The following is a 21,120-nucleotide window of genomic DNA, read 5'->3' on the forward strand; positions in this document are numbered from 1 at the left end:
AGTGCTACAAAACACAGACACACACACTCTGTATACATCCCATGATTTTATTTGGCCGTAAATGAGAGTCTGCATAGATAACCGACAGATCACAAGAAAGGTTAAAACACGGTGTTGTATACTTGACTTCACCCACATGATGATGACACATCTGAAAATCACACAAACACAATTTTTTGAAACTATTTGAAACTTTGTCTCACCGATCTTGAGCTTCCCTATTATATAGTATAAAAGTTTGCCCAAAATACATAAGAATTCTGACTCTCAGGTCATTCCAAACCTGACTTTTCTTTCTGCAGACGACAAAAAGAGATATTTTGAAGAATGTTGGTAACCAAACAACATTGACTTCCATTGAATGGACACAAAACCACTTTGATATTTCTCAAAATATCTTCTTTTGTGTTCCACAGACGTAAGAGTCAAATACAGACATTAAAAGATATGAGGGTGAATAAATGACAGAAGTTTCATTTTGGGGGGAACTATCCCTTTAAGTAGAATGAATCTGAATTAAATTTCTTATGATCTGTAAACAGAACAGCAATCTTTCAAGAGCAAATCTTAACACACAGCTGTGAAAATACATTTATAATGCAAGGTTAAACTAACACACAAAAAATCATTAAAAAATATCCACCGTTTGCTACTTATCTGGTCAATATCAAATCCGACAGAACCAATTGTAAAACTAGTGTGAGCGTGTCAAGCAGTGCAGGTTTTTGATGGCTGTACTTGATATTTTGAAGTGTAAAAATGACATTTTTAAATATGGCTTCAACATTAATCAAGCCACACAAATTATCCAGCATCAGAGAAGAGGCAGCAATTATAACAGCAAGAAATGAGCTATCAACTCACTGGGGGACTGAGAGCGCCACACACACCGACTTGAACGCACAACAGCACTCTATGTCATATAAAACACACAAAATTAAATGGAGGATGTTACATCATAAGTGTTCTACCACTGTCCTTCCCCCAGCCCCTCACACAAGTTAAATAGTTCAAGAGTGATTCAGCAAAAACTAAAAAAGTCAAACAAACACAGCAATGAAGAGTCATTAAAGGGTTGATATGACACAGCTGAAACGAATATTATCGTTTGTTTTAGATGTAATTCACACAACTTAAGGTTCAAAATGCTGTATTTTCCACATACCGTGTATGTTTGTATTTCCTCTTTGCACCGCAAAAGCGAGGTGTGATATGATTGGCCATTTAACCAGTCCGAAGTGATAGGTGGAATACTGCAAGCATGTAACGGAAATGTAACGCCTCTTCCCATATTTGGAACATCAGGTCCAGACCAATTGTACTGACAGGACACCCACCTTACTTGCGTGTAAATTCGGTCTTAAGTCATATCATACCACGAATCGATCTGGATTTGTGGGGGTGTGGTTACAAGAGGCGTTTCAGGCACGTCTGGGTGAGCATTCGCTTTTAGATAGAATGCATCTTTTGTTCCAACACTTTAAATTTTTGGAATTTTACGTGTCTAATACATGCATGAGCAACTTATAACGCACCGAAAAACATGTATTCGCTTCATATGACCCCTTTAAGGATGTGTGAGAAAACACACCAGACAAATCTAAGGAGAATTTAACGAGAGAAAGAAAACCTGGACAGGACAAAGTAGCTCTGGTGAGCCTAGTGAACGATTTAAAGGGATAGTTCAACCAAAAATATACGACGTTCGTGCATGAGAGCACCACGACTCTTGCGCATCCCGGATGTGCGCCGAACGCCACATAGGGATGGGAAGATTCATTGATTTGCATCAGTGCATCGGCGAAAAGGTAGCGATGCATCTAAAGAGTTGTTAGTCGGATACAAGTTGCCATTTGCATCGGGATGCATTGTTTCTTACATATTTGCATCGGTAAAACTCAATATGAAGGTTAATTTCTCTGAACTGTTTTACTACCGCGTTCTGTCATTGCTGCTACGCGAAAATATGATATATCACATCACAACAAAGACCGAGGCGTGTCCTGACAGTTACACATAGCCTTCGTCCGACAGTTAAGTGCTACATTCGGAGGCTGCATTCCAAGGCAGAAAGGCATTAAGGACAAGTAGCTCTGGTGAGCCTAGTGAATGATTTAAAGGGATAGTTCACCCAAAAATATACGACGTTCGTGCATGAGAGCACCACGACTCTTGCGCGTCCGGGATGTGCGGCGAACGGCACATAGGGATGGGAAGATTCACTGATTTGCATCAGTGCATCGGCAAAAAGGTAACGATGCGATATCAGATCACAACGGCGAACGAGCCGTGTCCTGACAGTTACACTTCGCCTTCGTCCTACAGTTAAGTGCTGCCCTCGGAGGCTGCATTCCAAGGCAGAAAGGCATTAAGGCACGTCAAAATACAACGTTTTCTTTACTCCCTGTCTCCTGAGACCTATATCTGATAGATTTTCAAGGCAGCAATGAATAGATATATCGTTTAACTGTAACGGTAGCTGCTAGAGGCTCCGCTAGCATGACGCCGCGTTAGCAAACAATTTAAACTACCCGCTGGCTAATAGCTCTGCTTGTTTCTAATGCAATAACCGATGCAATAACCTTTTTTTATTTGTTAAAGTATTAGAGAGAACGAGGGCCTCCTTCACGTCAAAACCTGTTTGTTAAAGTGACCTGCGTTAAAAGTCAGGAGGCACTTATGTTAACCATTATAAAATTCAATTTTGTATTGTGTTTTGGGCATTATTCCAATATAAGTTAATGGTGATCTATTAGATCCCACGTGTGGTCACTTTCCCACATGAACATGCCAGAACGTGCCCTCTTGAATTATAAAACACTCTGCAAAATGAATGGTTACAACATCAGGAAATGCAAATCCGCGCAACATTTGAGTGTCCAAGAACACCTGATTCCTTTGTCGTAAAGTAGTAGTACGGATCACCATTAAGTGCGGCTGCTTGTTATTTCAACAAATAATTACTAGTCCCGGTTTCTTTGTTTCTCATATTGAAAGCAGTGAATTACATCTCAAGGGAGCGTGTCCTGGCATCTTCACGTGGGAAAGTGACATCAATGCATGCGCTCTACAGTTATCATTCTCGACATTAGCATGTCGCTAAGCTAACACTGTGATGCTAAGCAAAACATTTAATACACAGCATACAACAGATCAATAAAGTCAATTTTATAACTACACAGAACTCGTCCGCATTAAATAAAGTAGATATGAATTAATACGTATAGGTACGTACTTAATGTGAAGGAGCATTCTTGAAATTTGGCCAAAACGAGGCTTCAAAGTCAAAATAATATTTGTCAGCATTTTGTCAGAATGAGTCAAATAAACATCCAGATTAAATTCAATTTTGCAATAAGTTTATAAAAGAGTATTTGGTATGCGTTCGGACGCAATAAAATGTAACGTGTATTGTAACATTTATCGCATTGTAAGAATAACCCTTACACAGAAAATCAATGCTGTGACAGGTTTATATGATCTCTTGGAAGGTGCTTTGATTTTGGAGAACAGCTAGTGTCTTGACAGGAGCAAACAGAAGACTGAGGTGTAGAGATGAAGAGAGGAAAAAAATGGACGATAAGAAAGAAGAACGCCGGCTGTTGGAGTGGTATAATCAGTCAGGAGAGGTTGGCGAGTTAAATGAACGGGTCTCTCTGTGACCGCACACTGAACAGAGCCATTTACTCTCTCCGCAGTTAAACTCGCACATTAGACAGGCTAAAAGAGCTTCCTCTCTCTCCCTTGCTCGCTCACTAACATCCATTGCCCCATTTTTATCCTTGACTCTTCCAGATCTTTCTATTCACTGTCACCGTGGCTCTCTTTGTATGTGGTGGCTCTTTCCATCCTCACACTGCTGAAGAATGACTTTGCAAGGTGCTGGAATGAATCCATTCAGTAACACACAAATAGTGTACAGTCGAGAAAACTCTATGTTCTGAAATCCCAATCAGCAATATAAAAACAATTTGTGAAAATATCACTGATTTAAAAATCTATAAATATGTATACACATCTCTTTTGAAATACTTATTGTAATTGGTCAATTACAGCATTCTGCGTTCAAATATTTTTGTATGTCATCTAAACAGACAAATGAACTGGATCAGCATGTCTGGGTTTATTAATGACTCGCTGACAGAACGTTCCATAATTGAAACTGATATGTGCGTACAATAAAAAGTGTTATAATATTTTAGTCAATAAAAAACAATTAAAAAAAATATTGTACAAGCACACGTTCTAAGACTAAGCTACACCGAGCATCACAGAGGAAGAAGGGCTTTTAGGTCACGTCTAACTCTATCTCTCTCTCTTTCTGTCCCCTGGGCTTGCCCATTGAGGCTTTAATGGTGGAACAACAATGGAGTGCATTGATTAACTATACCACTAATGAAGTGAAGAGGAGTCAATACACACTTATACAAACACTTTCTCAGAAAGGTACAAGCAAGTAGGAGTGAAACTGGCATGGGTCTACAAAACTGTCATGCGTTACTGTACACACAAGTTACTGTAAACACACGCAGTTCTTGAGCGTTCCAAAAACGATGTGTTGATACAAAGAGTCAAAGTTGTAAAGTTTCTGTAGATCGATTTGTGCTTTAGAAGTGCAGAAGTTATGGGTTCAATTCCCAAGAAAAAATACTGAATGTAAATTGGACCCTTTTGTTTACTTTTGATAAAAGCGATTTCCTAATGAGTCATTGACGTGTAAAAACCATTTATCATGTGGTGCGACCAATAACAATAATAATTTTATTCAATTAAAAATAAAAAAGTAAACATTTTGTGGCTGAAATATGAATCTCTGATACAGAATGTTTAAGTTAATAGTATTTTTAAAACAATTATATCAGTTGTATGCCATTTTCAGGGATTTTGTTAAATTGGTTAAATTAAGAAGACAAAATGATGAGATGATAACTTACCAAACCACAAATAAATTCTAATATTTTGCTTCTAAACATTTTAAATACTAAAGACTTAAAAAATGTTATGCATGTCAAGGAAATTATTCAAAGTTAAGACGAATCACAGTCGCACCATTTGACATTTTTAAAGGGACAGTTCACCCCAAAAAAATGTATTCTGTCATCATTTACTCATTTACTTATGTTCCAAACCTGTGTAAATGTCTCTTTTCTTCTGAACACTGAGTAAGATATTTCGAAGAATGTCAGTAACCAAAAAGATCTCATCCCCCATTTATTGCCATAATAGGGAAAAAAAAACTATGGGAGTCAATGGGGATGAGATCGGTTTAATTATTTACACAGGTTTGAAATGACAGTATTTCATTTTTGGATGAACTATCCCTTTAATGCCATGGCCTATTAACAGATGAAAAACAGTAAAATCACTTAATTTAAATTTTGTATCTTCATTTATGTGTATACCACACATTATTGTTGGCTTGAATAACTGCAATATATATTATTATTTATTTGTATTTTAAAATCGGTATGTCATTGACCCAAATGTAAATTTCCGTGTTGTAACTGATTTGTATACTGTGTCAAAAATCGGATCAACATAAACAACTAGGCACCAATGTGCACTGATTCCCTATGGAGTGGCAACCGCATCTACTACAGTAACTAAATCTACCAGCGGGGCACTCTCGATCAAAGCGCACACAGACACTTCAGCTACTGAGTGCGGTGAAGCATTACTGTATAGCTTCAGGCGCACACATCCGCCCACAGTCGTATACATTCTCAAACTGTCCCTAGCAGCACAATAAGCAGCTAAACTCCACTACTCATGGTCGAATGATTCAAATAAATGCAAGAAAGTACCCTTGATCTTGGTATTTGTCATACGACCGCTTCTGTGGTTCCCGGAAGTCCTGTCAGCATGATCCTCACCAAAGTCCATTGACTTGTCTTCATGATGCTAAACGTTAACAGCAGTTTTTGAGGCAATTTAAAGGGATAGTTGACCTTAAAATGAAGATTTTTTCATTATTTACTCACAATTATGTTGTTCTAAACCTGAAGGACTTCCGCAGAACATAAAATATATTTTGAAGAATGTTGGTAACTGTACAACAGTGGTATCCATTGACTTGCATTGGTTTTGTGTCCATACTTTAAAAGTGAACAGGTCCTGCTACCAACATTGTTCAAAATATTTTCTTGTTCAGCAGATTAAAGAGAGTCATACAGGTTTGAAATTGAGTGCAAGGAAATGATAACAGAAATTTAGAGTTAGCCACTTAGACACGGTTGTGCATTTAGTCCTAAACAGAAATATATTTTGTCTGTGTCATCTTTCTAGTTCTGTAGTTCTGGAAAGTTCTTTTGTACATGCCAGTCGGGTCAATGAAGCTAAAAAAACAACAACAAAACGCAACACATCAACATGGTGGCGTAGCCCTGGGCGACCTCACTGGTGCATCGATAATGGCAGCAGTCAACAGTCAACTTCGCTACATCTACAATAAGTGTGTTTTCCCAAGCGCTGTGACATCTGCCCATGAGGGAGCGTCATTGTCTTCACCTCTTTCCCACTTTCATCTGCCTCCACAGGGTTCTTCATACAAAGCTATCGGAGAGCAATTTCCACAAAACAAGTTATGAAAATAAAACAATGGCAGTTGTGGTTGATATGATATGCCTTGGGGGACCTAAACGTTTAGAAGTTTTTTTCCAGCCCTGCTCGAAAACGAGCCCACGACATGCGGTCCCCGGGCGCATTACATAATCAACTTCAGTCCTAACCACCACCAGATGTTAGCTGTGTAATCTTGCTCGCTCGCGTCCAAGTGAGACCGGCCCAGCTTTTTCCAGCGTGTACGATCTCTTTCACGAGCACGCACACATTCACACGTGTGTATGTGAGTGCATTTGTGTGTCTGTGCGTGGGTGTGGATGACAAGGAGAACGGATGCTGCGTGGCGATTGGTTCAGAGGCCAGACACGGTGACCTCACCAAATTAGCAGCAAGTGTAGGAGAACAATGATGGACTCCATTTAAATGTGAATGAGGCAGTATTATCTACATAGGCTTACAAGGTTTGTGTCTATGTGTGTGTGTGTGCGTCCTTCATGCACACATCATTACGGCAAAAAAAAGGAAAGACAATGACAAAAAATGATACAAAATAGGGTACAAACTAAATCACCGGTTTACGGCCGAGTTGATTATGATGATTGCGAAAAATCATTTCTTTCTTCGTTCTCGTTCTCTCTCACCACATCCATCTGGTTTCCTGGTTCCATCTCTTTCTGTGCGCTTTAATACTCTCTTTTATCCTCTTGACATTTCCAGATGCTTTCTACTTGATGTTCCACTAAATATGTCATCTTGTGAATGGATGAAAGGGTGAATGTAAAAATAAACTAATTGTAACTCTACGTGCCTTTTTTTAATCAAACAGAAACGTGCTGATTATTATATTGTGTAGATTGAGTAGTGTGTACTAGGGGTGTCACAATATACTAGTAGCCTATTGAAAAAAGATTATGTCAATGCTATGCATTTAACATGTTCATATCTTGAGTATGATTCATTGGTCCAAAAATGAGAATACATTTCAAATTAAGAAAAATCTTGACTGCTAGCATTAATATTATTAAAAAAACAATACATATTCAATTATTCGTGTGAATTATTATGAATTCCAAGTTGCCCGTGTGGTGAAAATCTGATATTGTGACAGCCCTAGTGTGTTCAGAGTAGACCACTATTATTTATAAATATTAAGGAGAACAGTAACATACAAGTATTCAACATCAGAAGATAAATAAATCGGATAAGTTTTTAAGCGTCTGCTATACAGGCCACTCTCCAAACTCTCTACACAAATCAAAAGCCACTTGTTACACATTTAACCTATTTTTTACTCTTCTAAATCTGTCAAAATAAAGCCAATGCAAACTTTTCCAATGCAAACAGACATCACTTTCCATATACCAGATTCTATTGTGACTCATAGCAAAGCGAGTACATTGCGGGATACAGCATCCCACGCAGGGCACTCCACTACCTACTGCACATTCTGGCATATATATCAGGTCAGTCGGGTATTACATGCATACTGGAAAAACAGTTATATGTGGTATAACTATATGGTAGTAACATCTCCAGCACGTCTGTTTTCAAAAGGCAGCGGTACAAAGACAGCGCACACTCTTGCACAGACACAGCCCGAGGGTAGGTAGAGACAGAATCGTTCCATTTTGCCCTTAACAGCGTAGAAAGGCCCGCGAGCCGGCAGTAGATCAAGTATTGCAATAAAACAGTCAGGCCTACTTGCGCAAACCTTAACTGAGCACACACACCAAATTCTATAACCCTATACAACACACATTTATCTTTCTCTCATTACTCTATCATCATGGTCCCCACAGCGAAGACTCCTGCATTCTTATATAACTGATCGGTTTTATGAGAGAAAGGGAAAATCTCATCTTTTTACTTCTTCAAATCAGAATGCATTTTCCGGTCACAGTAGAGGTTGGCCTTGACATCGCTATCCCAACAGTCTCTTCGTATGCAATGGCCTAGTTTCCTCCAGGTGAAAGAGGTGTAGAGATGGGGAGAAACCGGGCGCGAGGTGGGATCGGTGTCATACACTGCTACACTTGGTTGCGCTTTGGAGAGGCGTCAGTATCAGAACTGTCCAGGGGAGGTGAGGCCTTGTCTCTTAGCCCTGGCTGTCTGCTGGCACGGAACCCCGCGGGGCTGTTTGCCCATCTGGGAGGCGGCTGAAAGGTTTGGGGGCTTTGTGTTAGCCAAGGTTGATAGCCTGATGTGGTCTTGGGGATGGGCAAGGCATGCTGGGGATTGTCAGTGAGGGGATCGAGAGGATTCTTTATGAATGTTGAGATTCATTAGCATAGAAGAGCCAGAAATTTGACCATAAGAATTATGCTAAAAGAACTATTCGCCCACTGTTTTGGATTAGCGTGTAGTAAGCACCGGTTTTTATTTACACCATGTGCCAACAGGCACACCAAAATACAACAATAAATACATTATACTTTAATCTATTGATTGAGTTTATCAGGATGATAATCAGGTCCATAGACATGACTTGGGTTCCTCTCCTTTAATACATATCTGGAACTTCTCGCCCATTTCTTCTATGGTGTTTTGCTGTGTTAGCCTACAGTAAAACTAATCGATCCTGCTCCACCAAACTGTATATAAATCTTCAAATATGTTCGTTTTGGTCGATTGTGCAGTATTTTTTTCTCACTGTGATATTACTTACTCGAAGAATCTTGTTTACTTGCTTCGTCTGAAACATATTTGTTGAATAACTTATAAATATTTATTGCCGCTAACGTCATAGCTTAATCAAACTTAGGCAGAGGCCGTCAGTTCTTCTTTGGCCATTCTGCAAGTAGTAAAGAACACTGTTGCAAAAGCACTTCCTGTTTTAATTCTTACCACAATATAAAAAAATACAACCGACAGAATGATAAACACTTAATTGGAATGTTGAAAGAACGTTTCCGAGACCTAATTGTATATATAGCAGGATATATGTCTGAGCCATCTTGCAAAGCATACGTTTAACGCAATGTTAATTCTTGTATTAGTGATCCACAAACCCCGGCTGATAAGTCAATCAAACTGTAGCTTGCTATTTTCATGTATGATATCCATCAGATGATCGATGAGCTGTGCGGGCATGCTGTCTGACGCTATACGTTAGAAAGAACTAGAATGAATCCATACAGAGATTACAACCCAACCCGCACAAGCAAACACACGTGTACACACACACAAGTGTGCGATGTGGATAAGTTTGTTCGAACACGAGAGCTGAGCTGGAGCACTTTTGTTAAGGGGTTCCAGGTTCTTGAGTCCCCATGTGCGTGTTTGTGTGTGTATGTGTGACTTTTAGCGCAGTGATGACTACCTTTTAAACAGGCAGAAGAAAATAAGTCCTCAAATGTTTCCCCTAATCCTGCATTCTGCTCCCTCTAGCTGCAAATAATGAGCTCTCCTTTTGAAGAGCCCAATCAAACAAGTAAAACATTTGAGAGAGAGAGAGAGAGAGAGAGAGAGAGAGAGAGAGAGAGAGAAAAGGGCGGAATGACTAGACAACGTGGGCATAGAAGGTGGCAAAACGAGGATGCAAAGATTACGAAACGTTAGAAAAGGAAGAGTGATGTCAGAGAGAAATATACAGAGGGAAAGATGCGACAAAAGGGAAAGGCAGGAAAAGACAGAGAGAAAAAGGTCCTCGGAGACTCATTGAGGTAAGCCTCGACTTTGGCAAATGCCGGCATACAGATGGAGTGAATAAATATTGGACAGGGATCTCACATCACTTACTGGGTTGGGGGGAAAGGGGGGGATCAAGAGGGAAAACAATAGAACGATCCAATTCGAAAAGACATCCAGATTGCCAAATCAACATTAACCAACTAGTGTTCTTTATCTTTGACTTATTAACTGCTATGCTAATAGCGCTTGAACATTTTTGCGGCGCGTTTCCATTTTGCACTGAATAAAACTGAGCAATAAAATAAAATGAAAGTCATTATGACGCTCCATGTCGTGCCTAACAACGCTTCTTAACCGTGATACAATCGCTGTTGTGTAGGCCCCTCTTGTAGCTATTCTGTTCACAAAACGGCTTTGACACGAGAAAGCTGAAATTATTTTGAACAAATTATTACATTTATTACTAATTGGAAATGTGGTATGTATGCATTTTAATATAAAAAAACCCAATTACAAATACATGTTTAAACCCGAATTGATGATGAAAACAGAACTGACAGAATCTCATCACAGGTCTCTCCTAAGCGAGTGGATTTTTTTCTGCAAGGCCAATAAAAATGTCTGTTTTCAGTCTAAGTGTGTGTGAGAGTGTGTGTGTGAGAGAGAGAGAGAAAGAGATTTCAATGGTTTCAAGGCCACCGGGGAGAATGTTGTTCATCGGGTTTAAAGAACTCTAGACAAACAATCCTGCCTTGACTCCAGTCAGCTTTTTGAGTGCCTGAAAGGCAACGTCACAAGTGTGCACGTGACCACCGGGAGAAAGAGAGACAGATGTGATGCTCATCTCTGAATCAGAGAAAGTAGTGTGTGAACGTTGAGGAGACTGGGTAAATGAGGGAAATTGCAAAGTGTGTATGTGGGATGAGGGCCCGGGTACAAATATGGCAAAAATCCTATGTGTTTCCGTGGTGACAACATCCTCTGGACCCTAGCAACCGCAAACCTTCATCAGTCACTGGGCCGGCACATGAAAAATGGTGGCACGGGTAATGCATTACCCCTCGCACATACAAAACTGACCCTGAAACACACTATACAACTTCATACTGTTGAAATAAGAACCTTGAGTATGGAACATCAGTCTCTCTAAAATTCATTCAACCTATTCACACATTCACTTCTTATAACCGTGTGTCACACACTGAGTGTAGTTTACCTATATGTTAATAGGAAAACAAAATGTTCATCTTGAAAAAAACAAGATTTAGGATTTTATCTATCTAGGATTGTATTGAAAAAAAATTGTCATTGCGTTTCATATCAGAATATTTTGAAAGCTTTACAATAGCCATGTTATTGTTTTATTATATTAACCCACATGTAAACATGTTTTAGAAAGAGTCCATGATTTATAACCTGTTTTAGAAAGACTCCATAGTTGACTATAGCCAAGTAAGAAAGTTGTTGAAAAAAACCTTATTATATTTTGACGAATGCTTAAAAGTTTATCCGTCTGGAAAAACATGCGCTGATCGATCGTGCACAATAATACCAGAAACGTCAATTTTGATTTCATGTTCACATTAAGCTTGGGCGATTTCCCGTGCATGTATCTGCCCCAGTCGCTCACAAACACCCAATTCTTCCCACTCATTAAATCATCCCGTTATCTTCCAGCAATTCCTGGAATGAAGCTGTTCCCTGTAAGTGCTGGAGGCTTCCCTCCCCTCCCTCATGCTTCCCTGTCTTCCTTTCCATCCGTTTATGTCTCAAGCTGTAGGTTAATAGCAGATGTGAGAAAACCACTCGGACCGGCCAAGTGTCAAAGGTTACAGATTTCCCAGTTGGTTATAAACATAAGAATACTCACTCGCTGAAGAGAAAAAACAACTGCAACAAGCTAACATCAATTCAAAACACCATAAGAGTCACACAATATCATTCATGTGCTCTTGATAACCTATTTTAAAATGTGTATCAGTATTGCGCTTGTATCTTATGTAAAAAAGTAATAAAAATAAAAAAGAACTCAATCCTATGCAGCGCCAACATCCCCTCCCACTGATCCTCCAACACCGTCTCCAGTGGGATGGAAAAACAAGTTCATTGAACCCCACACGGCCCACACCGGAACTATGATCTGCCCTTCTCTCGCATTTCTCATGCACAATAAGAGCTTCTTTGTATCCTGGAGGACCACTGGAGCGTTCCTATGATCTAAAATTAAGTTAGCCAGTCAAATGACTTCACTTTGATGCAAAACAAAAGCCAGAATCCAGAATCAACAACAAAGTTGGCAGCTGAAGTGGCTTATGGCAGGCAAAAATGTAGACTGCACCGTTGGGGATTTAAGAGACAGGTGTTTTATATTCTCACCGAGTGAGTGTGTGTGTGGGTTATGTTTCTCTGACAGAGGTGAGCGGCTTATCACGTAGTGAAGAGAGAGATTAGCAAGTATTCACTCGCTGGAACACGGGCCAGCTGGATGCTGCTTGTCCACCTTCCTATCTGTGTGTGTATTGGGAGCATGAAAGCAACACTTTTGTCACAGAAGTGCTAGGCTACACTTATGGTGAACCTGCTTGTCAGCGAATTTACCTACATGACTTGATGTGAGAAAAAAGCACATAAGGTGCGAAAGAATGCAAGTGAATGAACCTTAGAACTGAACGGGAACAGAAAAGGCCTGTGCAAAAAGAGAAACATTCATGAGCGACAGAAAAAGGCGCTCTAGCTCTAGCTATAAACAAAAGCAAAATGATCATGAACAATTGTTGTTTTATTAGCTATTCATTAGAAAAGTAAATAAAGAGATGAGCAATGAGGAACCTGATGTCCATGTTTATTTGCTATCTAAATGTTTATCTTTCTTACAGGCAAATTGGAAATACACTTAGTCATGTTTTAGGTTGTCAGAAAACCAGCATTGCAGTTATGTGTGTCATCTCACTTTTATCAATACCGATTTCTATTCCACAGCTGACCTATTAACTATTTTTAAATAATTTAATTTATGAAAATATTCAATTAAAAAGTGCCATGTGTAGCCTTCAACTATTTTTAAATGAAAGAACACAGCTTTAAAATGTCAGCTATAAAGCCAAGTGAACAGCCAAAGAACAAAAATAAGAGCAAAGAACCAAATTACAAGCATTAGAATAGAAAGTGTTTCACGTTTTACAGTATCTACCTAGTGGAGCTTATTAAAGCTGCTTAAGTCACCCACTAAGCAGTGAACGATGTTATTGTTTTTCTTGTAGAGAGACTTGTATCCTCGTTTCTTTAATAGTTTGGTACATAAATGTGGACCCTTTCACATCAATAATATGACATTTCTGCATAAAACAGCATTCAGCAGGAACTTTGAGGGTGGGACTTTAATTAATCCATTGATCTGATTGGTTAATTGGTTTGATTGGCAGGCTATAACATCAATGGTTAGCAATGATTGTTCTACCCTGCCCATACAAAATGAATTACGCAATAATAAAGACAACGGTTTTTTTTCAGTAGTGAAGACACTTCATTTTGTTAATGCATTCTTGCATACATTATAACGTTTTACAAGCCATTATGAACCATTTTTCATTTCATTCATGACTTTTTAGATTTACCTTCTGTCCCCAAGTGTCCTTATGATAGGTTACAAACAAATATCAAACTATCAATCGTTAACATACCCCAGAGTGTAATAGCACTAAAAGGCTTTGTGTAAACGAGCGAACGGGGCGAAATGTTCGTCACTAAACAAGCGTCCGTCAACCCTTGGCTGTTTAAAGCGAGCGGACGTAAGTGGGACAGCAGCTCGCGATGCTGCATCAAAGTATCCCTCGCGCCCTGCCAAACTGCACTTAAAGTGAATTACGTGCGCTGCGCGTGATCTAATCTGATTTAGGAAACACATGCCACGTAACAAATCAAATTTGAAACAACAGAGAGAGAGAGAGAGAGAGAGAGAGAGAGAGAGAGAGAGAGAGAGAGAGAGAGAGAGAGAGAGATTGCGCATTCCTATGGTTTAAAAGCAGAGACGGAGCGGCGGCGCATGTTTTTAACAGTGCTCGAGTCACATGTCTCGTACTCATGCACGAGCTGAAACGGCACTGGGGATCGTATTATTTGATCAATGTGAATCATTGTAAGATGCAACAATATAACATCAGTGTGGGCCCAACAAAACATTTGAGAGTCTTGAAAAAATAAGCAAATCACCCCTCGATGCTTACCGGTAGTCTAGCTGAGTTTACCCCAAATACACAAATGCTTTTGAGGATACTCAAAGTAACCTAAGTTCTTTGTTGACTGTCCCATAATCAAAAGTGTCTGGCAATGATGCTTTAATCGGCTTCGCCAGATAAGCCTCCTTATCTACAAGCGAAGTGTTACACGAACACGCACAAACACTCTAGATTTCGCTCTGCAGTCAAGTGTCCGAGACGTGATTCGGACCGTCCGATCACGAAGCGCTACACCCAACGTGTTTATTTCCCCGACGCGTTTCGGGAGCAGCACCACAATCAATGCAAAAACAACATCAAGAACAGCATCAGCCCGTTATCTGACGGCTGATAACACAACGCGGAGCAAACACGCCGCCGCGTGCCCTATTTGTCAACACGCTCGCGCCAGCAAATAGGACGACGGGAGATAAAGAAAACAATTAAACGCTTACATCCTCTCTCCGGTGCCCAGCAATCTTCCATCCACCATCATCTCGGGGAGAAAATCCAGATTGTAAGACGAAGTCATGTTCGGGCAGATCGTGTTGTGCGCCGCTGACTTGATAACGCCCGCCTTCCGCGCGACTCTGCCTGCCTGCCTGCCGAGTTTGGGCGCGGGAGACTGAGAGGGACAGGTGCAGCAGCTCGAGCGGCACTGGACACACACACATACGCTCACTGCACTTGCCACATTCTTTTCCCTTCAGTCATTCAAGTTTCGTCCCAAACAATCTCTCAAAATCCTTTCTTCCGATACAACCAAGCGCTTCGGAGCATCAAGCACCAAAGAGAGAGAAAGAGAGGGAGAGGGGCGTGGCTCCTTGCGCTGCTGCAGCGAGTTTTTAACCAATGCATCTCTGTGCACAGCCCAACATGCGTAAGAGGAAAGCATGAATGGAGACAAATATATACCTCAAATATGAATATTCTGTCAACCCTTTGTGATTTACTAGTTTAATGGGACACAAAAGACATTTTGCAGAATGTCAGAGCTGTTCTTCTTCTCAATGCCATTAACGTGGTTAAGGACTGGGGCTACAGAGTTCCCAAAGGGCAGAAAATCATTAAAGTGGTCCATACGACCTACATTCTGTAAGCTGTCTTCTGAAGCTACAAGATAGATTTGTGTGATAAACAAAGCTGAAATTGAATATGTTCTTCAGTAAAAATATTCCCTCTTAATGACAATTTTATTAAGGGCACAGTGTTTCTGTAATCTTTACCTACCCTACACTTACTATGGGAAATGTATCAATTGTAACAGCTTAAACTAAATCAGTGCGAGATATGAAAAAGGAACCTATACTGTAGGTACTGAAAATGTATTGCAAGTGCATTAAGCGACACACTTTCCCGTTTTACTGTGCTCATCCATTGATGCGTATGAAGTAGCGAGCTTTCTTTTTGTTTTCCCCTCACGTGCCCCAGGGGGAAGGGGGTCTCAAACTCGGTTCTACAGAGCATGTGCAAGAACTAGGTCATGGGAAACGCGCTCATGCTTAATGCATATACACACGAAAATGCTACGGAATAACCAAGAGTTCTTCCTCATCTTGCTGTCTTGCACATTACCATGTGGAAGATCTAGGAAGATGATGCGTAAATTAGAAAACATTGTAAAATTGCATTGCTTTACAGTATATGCTGTTCAATTGTCGATAGTGATATGATAATAAGATCTTCAGAATAAAAAAAGTGCAATGGTTTTAGCTGTCATTAAAAATCGTTTAAACTAAACACTTATGCAGGAAGCATGGCGAAAATAAACCAGAATAAATTGACCTGTATTTATAAAACACGTTGCGGTGTGTTGTGACCAGTACCCGACAGCGTGGCGTGACCCACACATAACCCATGCTGACTCTTGCTCATTACACACACGAAATTGTGTATAAACGTTATGCCGTTCAATAGAGATGTTTTTGCATGCGGAAAACACAATCGATATCCTTCTGTAACAGTTGTGAGAACACAAAGAAAAAAACTAACCCTAGAGCATAATAGAAACACTTTATATGCAGGTGAAGATTATTTTAATGATTTTGCACAATTTATTATAATCCAGAATGATCCGGGGTTATCTTTCTTCTAAGAAACATTTTTGTCAATACTGCCTACAGCTAGCACACTTGAGCAGAAGTGAATCATAATATGCATAAAATACTTATTCGTTTATTATTCCAGTCAATATATAAAGCCCTGTAAGGCGTGAACAGACCAAAAAGTAAATATGAGTACATATACCACTTCACCCAGCTCGAACACAAGAGTGATGGGATCAATCTGTGCACCAATGAAATTACAATAAGAGATCAATTTAGGAGTAAAAGAAATGAACGCTCTATGACATATTCACAAACATTTTGCCATTGCCTCACAAAGCAAAACTCACTACCTTGAGCAAATATACCATAACATAATGGATTGTGCAATAAAGAGGCAATTTACAAATGCTCCCTATTGCTGTTACGCATGTTACAGAGATGATGAATTCACTAAATGGAATTTTATTTGTAGAGAAATTAAGCAGAATAGGCCTGCAGACAGCTAAAGCTAGACAAAGAAATACCCACAGTAAACGGCTAATCCATAAAGAAATTCAAAGAAGTTTTGTGTAGAAAGGTGCGACATCACCTAATATAGCTGTTTTCAGGCAATTTTGGATGATTTACTTTCATACATTCTTTCGAACCACACACCCTTTTTGTGAAACCCTGCTCCACGAACAAAATGATACTATTGCTTGCAAACCGAATACTGTATGCAAAAGCCATAGAGAAATTTTCTTATTAGTTAAAGCTGCAATATGTAACTTTTGCCTATCACCCTTCCTTTAAAACATAAACTGCAGGTTAGTTTATGTAAAGACATCAAACAGACAGTAAAATGACATCAAAATGACTTTAAAAGGACGCCAAGATGCATTTCCTGTTAAGGAAACTATATAAAAAAACAACAAAAACGAGTTGGACGTATTATGTAGTATTACTGTGCTCGATACACCCCCCCCCCCCCCCCCGAGGTTTCAGAAAGTTTTTTCGAACATGAAAAAGCGGTACACGTGACAACTTTTCTTAGTGCCTTATTGGGCAATTCTCCCGGAAAAGCATGCCCACAGCATGGCCAAAGAAATAGCCCACCCACGCATCAACCGACGAGCATTAAGAACAAAGCGGTGGATATAACGCTGAATTTAGAGATCGTTTGAAACTGCTAAATGGAGCGGTGAAAGATGCCAGACACGAACCGCACGCGGTAAGTGAAACTGAGTCATATGTCTGTGTTTTGTTGGCAATGAGAGCACACGTTATTTAGTTCCGATTATTTGGGAAATAATCGCTGTATATTTTTTTATAAATATGTTTAAACTAAAGACTCTACAGATATTTGAGGTATAAGATACTATTCTGTAAATACTCAAGATTAACATATACATGCAGAAACTGTCTGAGTTATGGCCACTTTAATGTGTGAACCTTTATTTTACAGAACTTTGTTGCACCCTCCCTCTGGCATTGAATATAGTTCCCAGTTTAGTATCACCAGGATTGAAGTGCATGGGCACAATTTCCATCCCTCCAACTTTCTCTCTACAGTCAGCGGAAAACAGTCAACAGAGACGGATGAGATTTCATTCTCAGATGAGATGTCGTGTAGGTAATAGGGACAATTTACGTGTGGCATTAAAAAATAGCTTACAGCACCTTTAGGCAGCTCCGAATAAGAGCTCATGCCACAAGCCTTCATGTTTTCCTTTTCATCTTTGTCTCTTCTTTCTCAGCATGTGCTTCTCTCGGGGTTAAGAAGTCTATCTGATGAAAGCACTTCAGGGCTGATATAATTCTCTCTTGCTGACGTTAACGGAATTTAGCCACAAGACGTCTTTTATTCGGGTTTCCCTCTTTGTCACTGCCTCTGCATCCCTTCTCTCTTTCTCTCACACGTCCAGGTCAAAGGTTTCCCTGTCCCTCATCCTACTGCTGTTGTTGTTACCTTTCTTTTTATATCTCCTGTTCTTTTGCTGTCATGTTTTTTTTCTTTCCCTCACCTTATCCCTCGTTTTCTTGGGGTCCTGTTCTTTGTGTTATCGCTCTCTCTTTCTCACACCTTCCCTTTCTCTCTCTACGCCTCTCCCCCATGGGTCTGGACCCAGCTGGCCTATAACACGTATTGATTGACCACGTAGAAGGAGAGCGAGGGAACACAAGAGACAAAAAGAGAGAGAGAGAAAGAGACAGGCCCAGCAGGCTGCAACGCACAGAGACAAAAATAGTACACCCAGGAGTTCATCCCGTACAGAGAGAAGGGGGTGGGGGGCGTGGCAGGTAGACACAGCGAGAAAAACAATAAAGAAGAATATGTTAAAGATGGCTGATGTGAAAATAAACGCAGGTAGCAGAGGAAGGTAGTATGCATGAAATCTTAAATTAAGGATCATTTTTTATCACAGTACGGGTATATTTCACACTATAACTGTTTTGCTGGAAATTCAACAAAGAAAATATTTTGATTTAAAAAAATCAAGGTTTTTTTTGCTGTTTTTGCGCAGATTAAATTTTGGACATCATGTAATGACCCAGCACAGTAACCACAATTTTAAAGGGTGTACAAAATGTTGAAATTAAACATTGAAATTTATTCATATTAATTTTAGCTAGCATATAGCTAGCATATAGCTAGCATATAGCCAGCATAACTGGTCCATGTTATCATCGGATGAATGATACTTACACCCTGTATCCGGACATGGCATGACAAAATAAAAGAAAAAAGAACCCATTTGAACCCAATGTTATTACATTTTTTGTCTACATTAGATATTGCGCGATGCGAGACTACAACACCATTAACAACAGAGCCATTATCCTGTTGCCTGTGTTGCGTCCGGTGGTTTCCTTGTAACTTTTATTATTGAATAGCCTGCTTATGTAACTATGCAGACTTTTAATTAATATGTATACATAAAAAATGTTAGCATTTTCAGAACAGAACTATGACTCATTTTGGGGGTTGCGACTCGCCACGTAAGAACCACACCATCGCATAACCATATGGTTACGCATTGTGATCAGACAACAGTGAAATTTGACTTTATTTTAATGCAGTCAGTCTCCGTAGTGAATAACTTAACTGCTTTATGTTGGGGTGCCTTACACCCTTTAAATAAAACATCTTTCCTGGTCTGGACTTCTTTGTATTTTTACATTCTTCTATGGTACATCATCGATTATGTAAATATTGTAAAGCAGTGCTGTCCACTGATATCAGCACAAAAACATCTAAAACACTTAAAAAAACAGTAAAAATCTCTACCATAGATTTTTGTCATAAGGCCCAGCCCATGGTGGACTGTCTGCGGTCTGTCAGATTAATCCTTTTGGGCTCATGAATAGTTGATTAGCTCTGGATTATGTAAAACAGTCAGAACGCTCCTTTGGATGAGAGCAAAAAATTAATAAAAAAATGAACAGACATGTACAGTACACCTACGGTACATACTTTGCTTCGGGTCATGTACTGTTTTCAAACAAGCATCCAGATACACAGCCCCTCGAGTACTGAGGTTTGAGAGAATGCATGTTAACATGCACAATGCAATGCTCAGCAGGACTTGCAATGTTTTGTGTAACATTCCATACTTACAGTGAGCAAAAAAAGAAAGAGAGCGAGAAAATGTATATGTGTAAGCTTGTCATTTTAATCTGGGATCACTAGCCTGTCTAATCTTCTATGTTTATTTGACCTCTGTTGTTTATACTGTCACCATGCCGACGAGTTGTAATGCTATTATGACATCACCATGCAAGAGTAACACGAGGCTTAGTACACTATCCTAATATTCATTCCACACACAGCACACAACCCACATGCTAAACCGCAGAAATCACCCAACATTCAAACTAAAGGCCCATTTCTTCCCATATTATCCCAGAATGCCATCCCCTGTGCGTTTTTTGTCCTGCGCAGTGGACCTTACAGGTTTAATTGAAGAGGTCTTGGGTAGAGAAATAGGAGTTTAAATAAATTTGCCATTTCTCTCCAAGTCCTACATTCATTAAGAAACCTTTCTCTTCTTTTTCTCTCGTTCCGTCTCCCCCCCGCTTCTTTTGTTTCAGCATCCCTCCCCCCGTTTCCCTCATTAAAGCAGGACCCTGAGAGCGCCGGTCACTGCTTCTCATTTATTTTCATTTGAAACTCGCGCAGCTCCGCTGAGCCTCGTCTCGACGGTGGGTACCTAGGGACAGGTCATTCTCCTAAAACACGAAAACACCCGTTTCTGCAGCACACTCTCACACACGCATATCCCAGAATGCACAGTGACAGCGGGCTGTCACCACAGGCACATACAGACATGACCGCCATCGCCTTGTTTTACCGCAATGAAGGCTTTCCAAACCACTAATTGCAGAGTGCAGATTCCAGTGTTTGTAGCAAAAAGTCGGTAATGCCTACGAGTGGTTTTAGAGAGAAAGTGTAAGCTTTTATGACAGACCGCGAAGCACGATCTGACCCGGGATCATCAGCGATTGCTTAACCCCGCTTTCGGCTTGTGTGAGAAACAATTTCAGCCTTAGTTAAAGAATTTAACCAGAGAATATCCTCTGTTTGTCTTTAAAAACCCCACACGTAAAGATTTTATCATTGAGATTTAAAGGGATAGTTCACCCAGGCAGTCTGTAAGTTTTATTACTAAGAAACCCCAAAACACTGT

At 39.9% G+C, this 21,120-nt stretch overlaps 1 protein-coding gene across 27 annotated transcripts in view; it reads right to left on the reverse strand.

The window, feature by feature from the left end:
• celf2 (cugbp, Elav-like family member 2) overlaps positions 1 to 21,120 on the reverse strand; it is a 140,572-nt gene that overhangs the window by 64,864 nt on the left and 54,588 nt on the right. Inside the window, exon 1 of one of the 27 annotated variants that reach the window (XM_056749276.1) lies at positions 14,861 to 15,208. The exons of 24 other annotated variants lie outside the window; for them this stretch is intronic. In XM_056749276.1, coding sequence (XP_056605254.1) covers positions 14,861 to 14,937 — 77 coding nt within the window. In that variant the 5' untranslated portion in view covers positions 14,938 to 15,208. Of the gene's footprint in view, positions 1 to 14,860; positions 15,209 to 21,120 lie in introns of those variants that run through there. 2 more of the 27 variants (XM_056749293.1, XM_056749296.1) reach the window with 2 other exon arrangements.

The sequence above is a fragment of the Triplophysa dalaica genome, chromosome 5 (assembly GCF_015846415.1).
Source record: "Triplophysa dalaica isolate WHDGS20190420 chromosome 5, ASM1584641v1, whole genome shotgun sequence".
NCBI classification, from domain to species: Eukaryota; Metazoa; Chordata; class Actinopteri; order Cypriniformes; family Nemacheilidae; genus Triplophysa; species Triplophysa dalaica.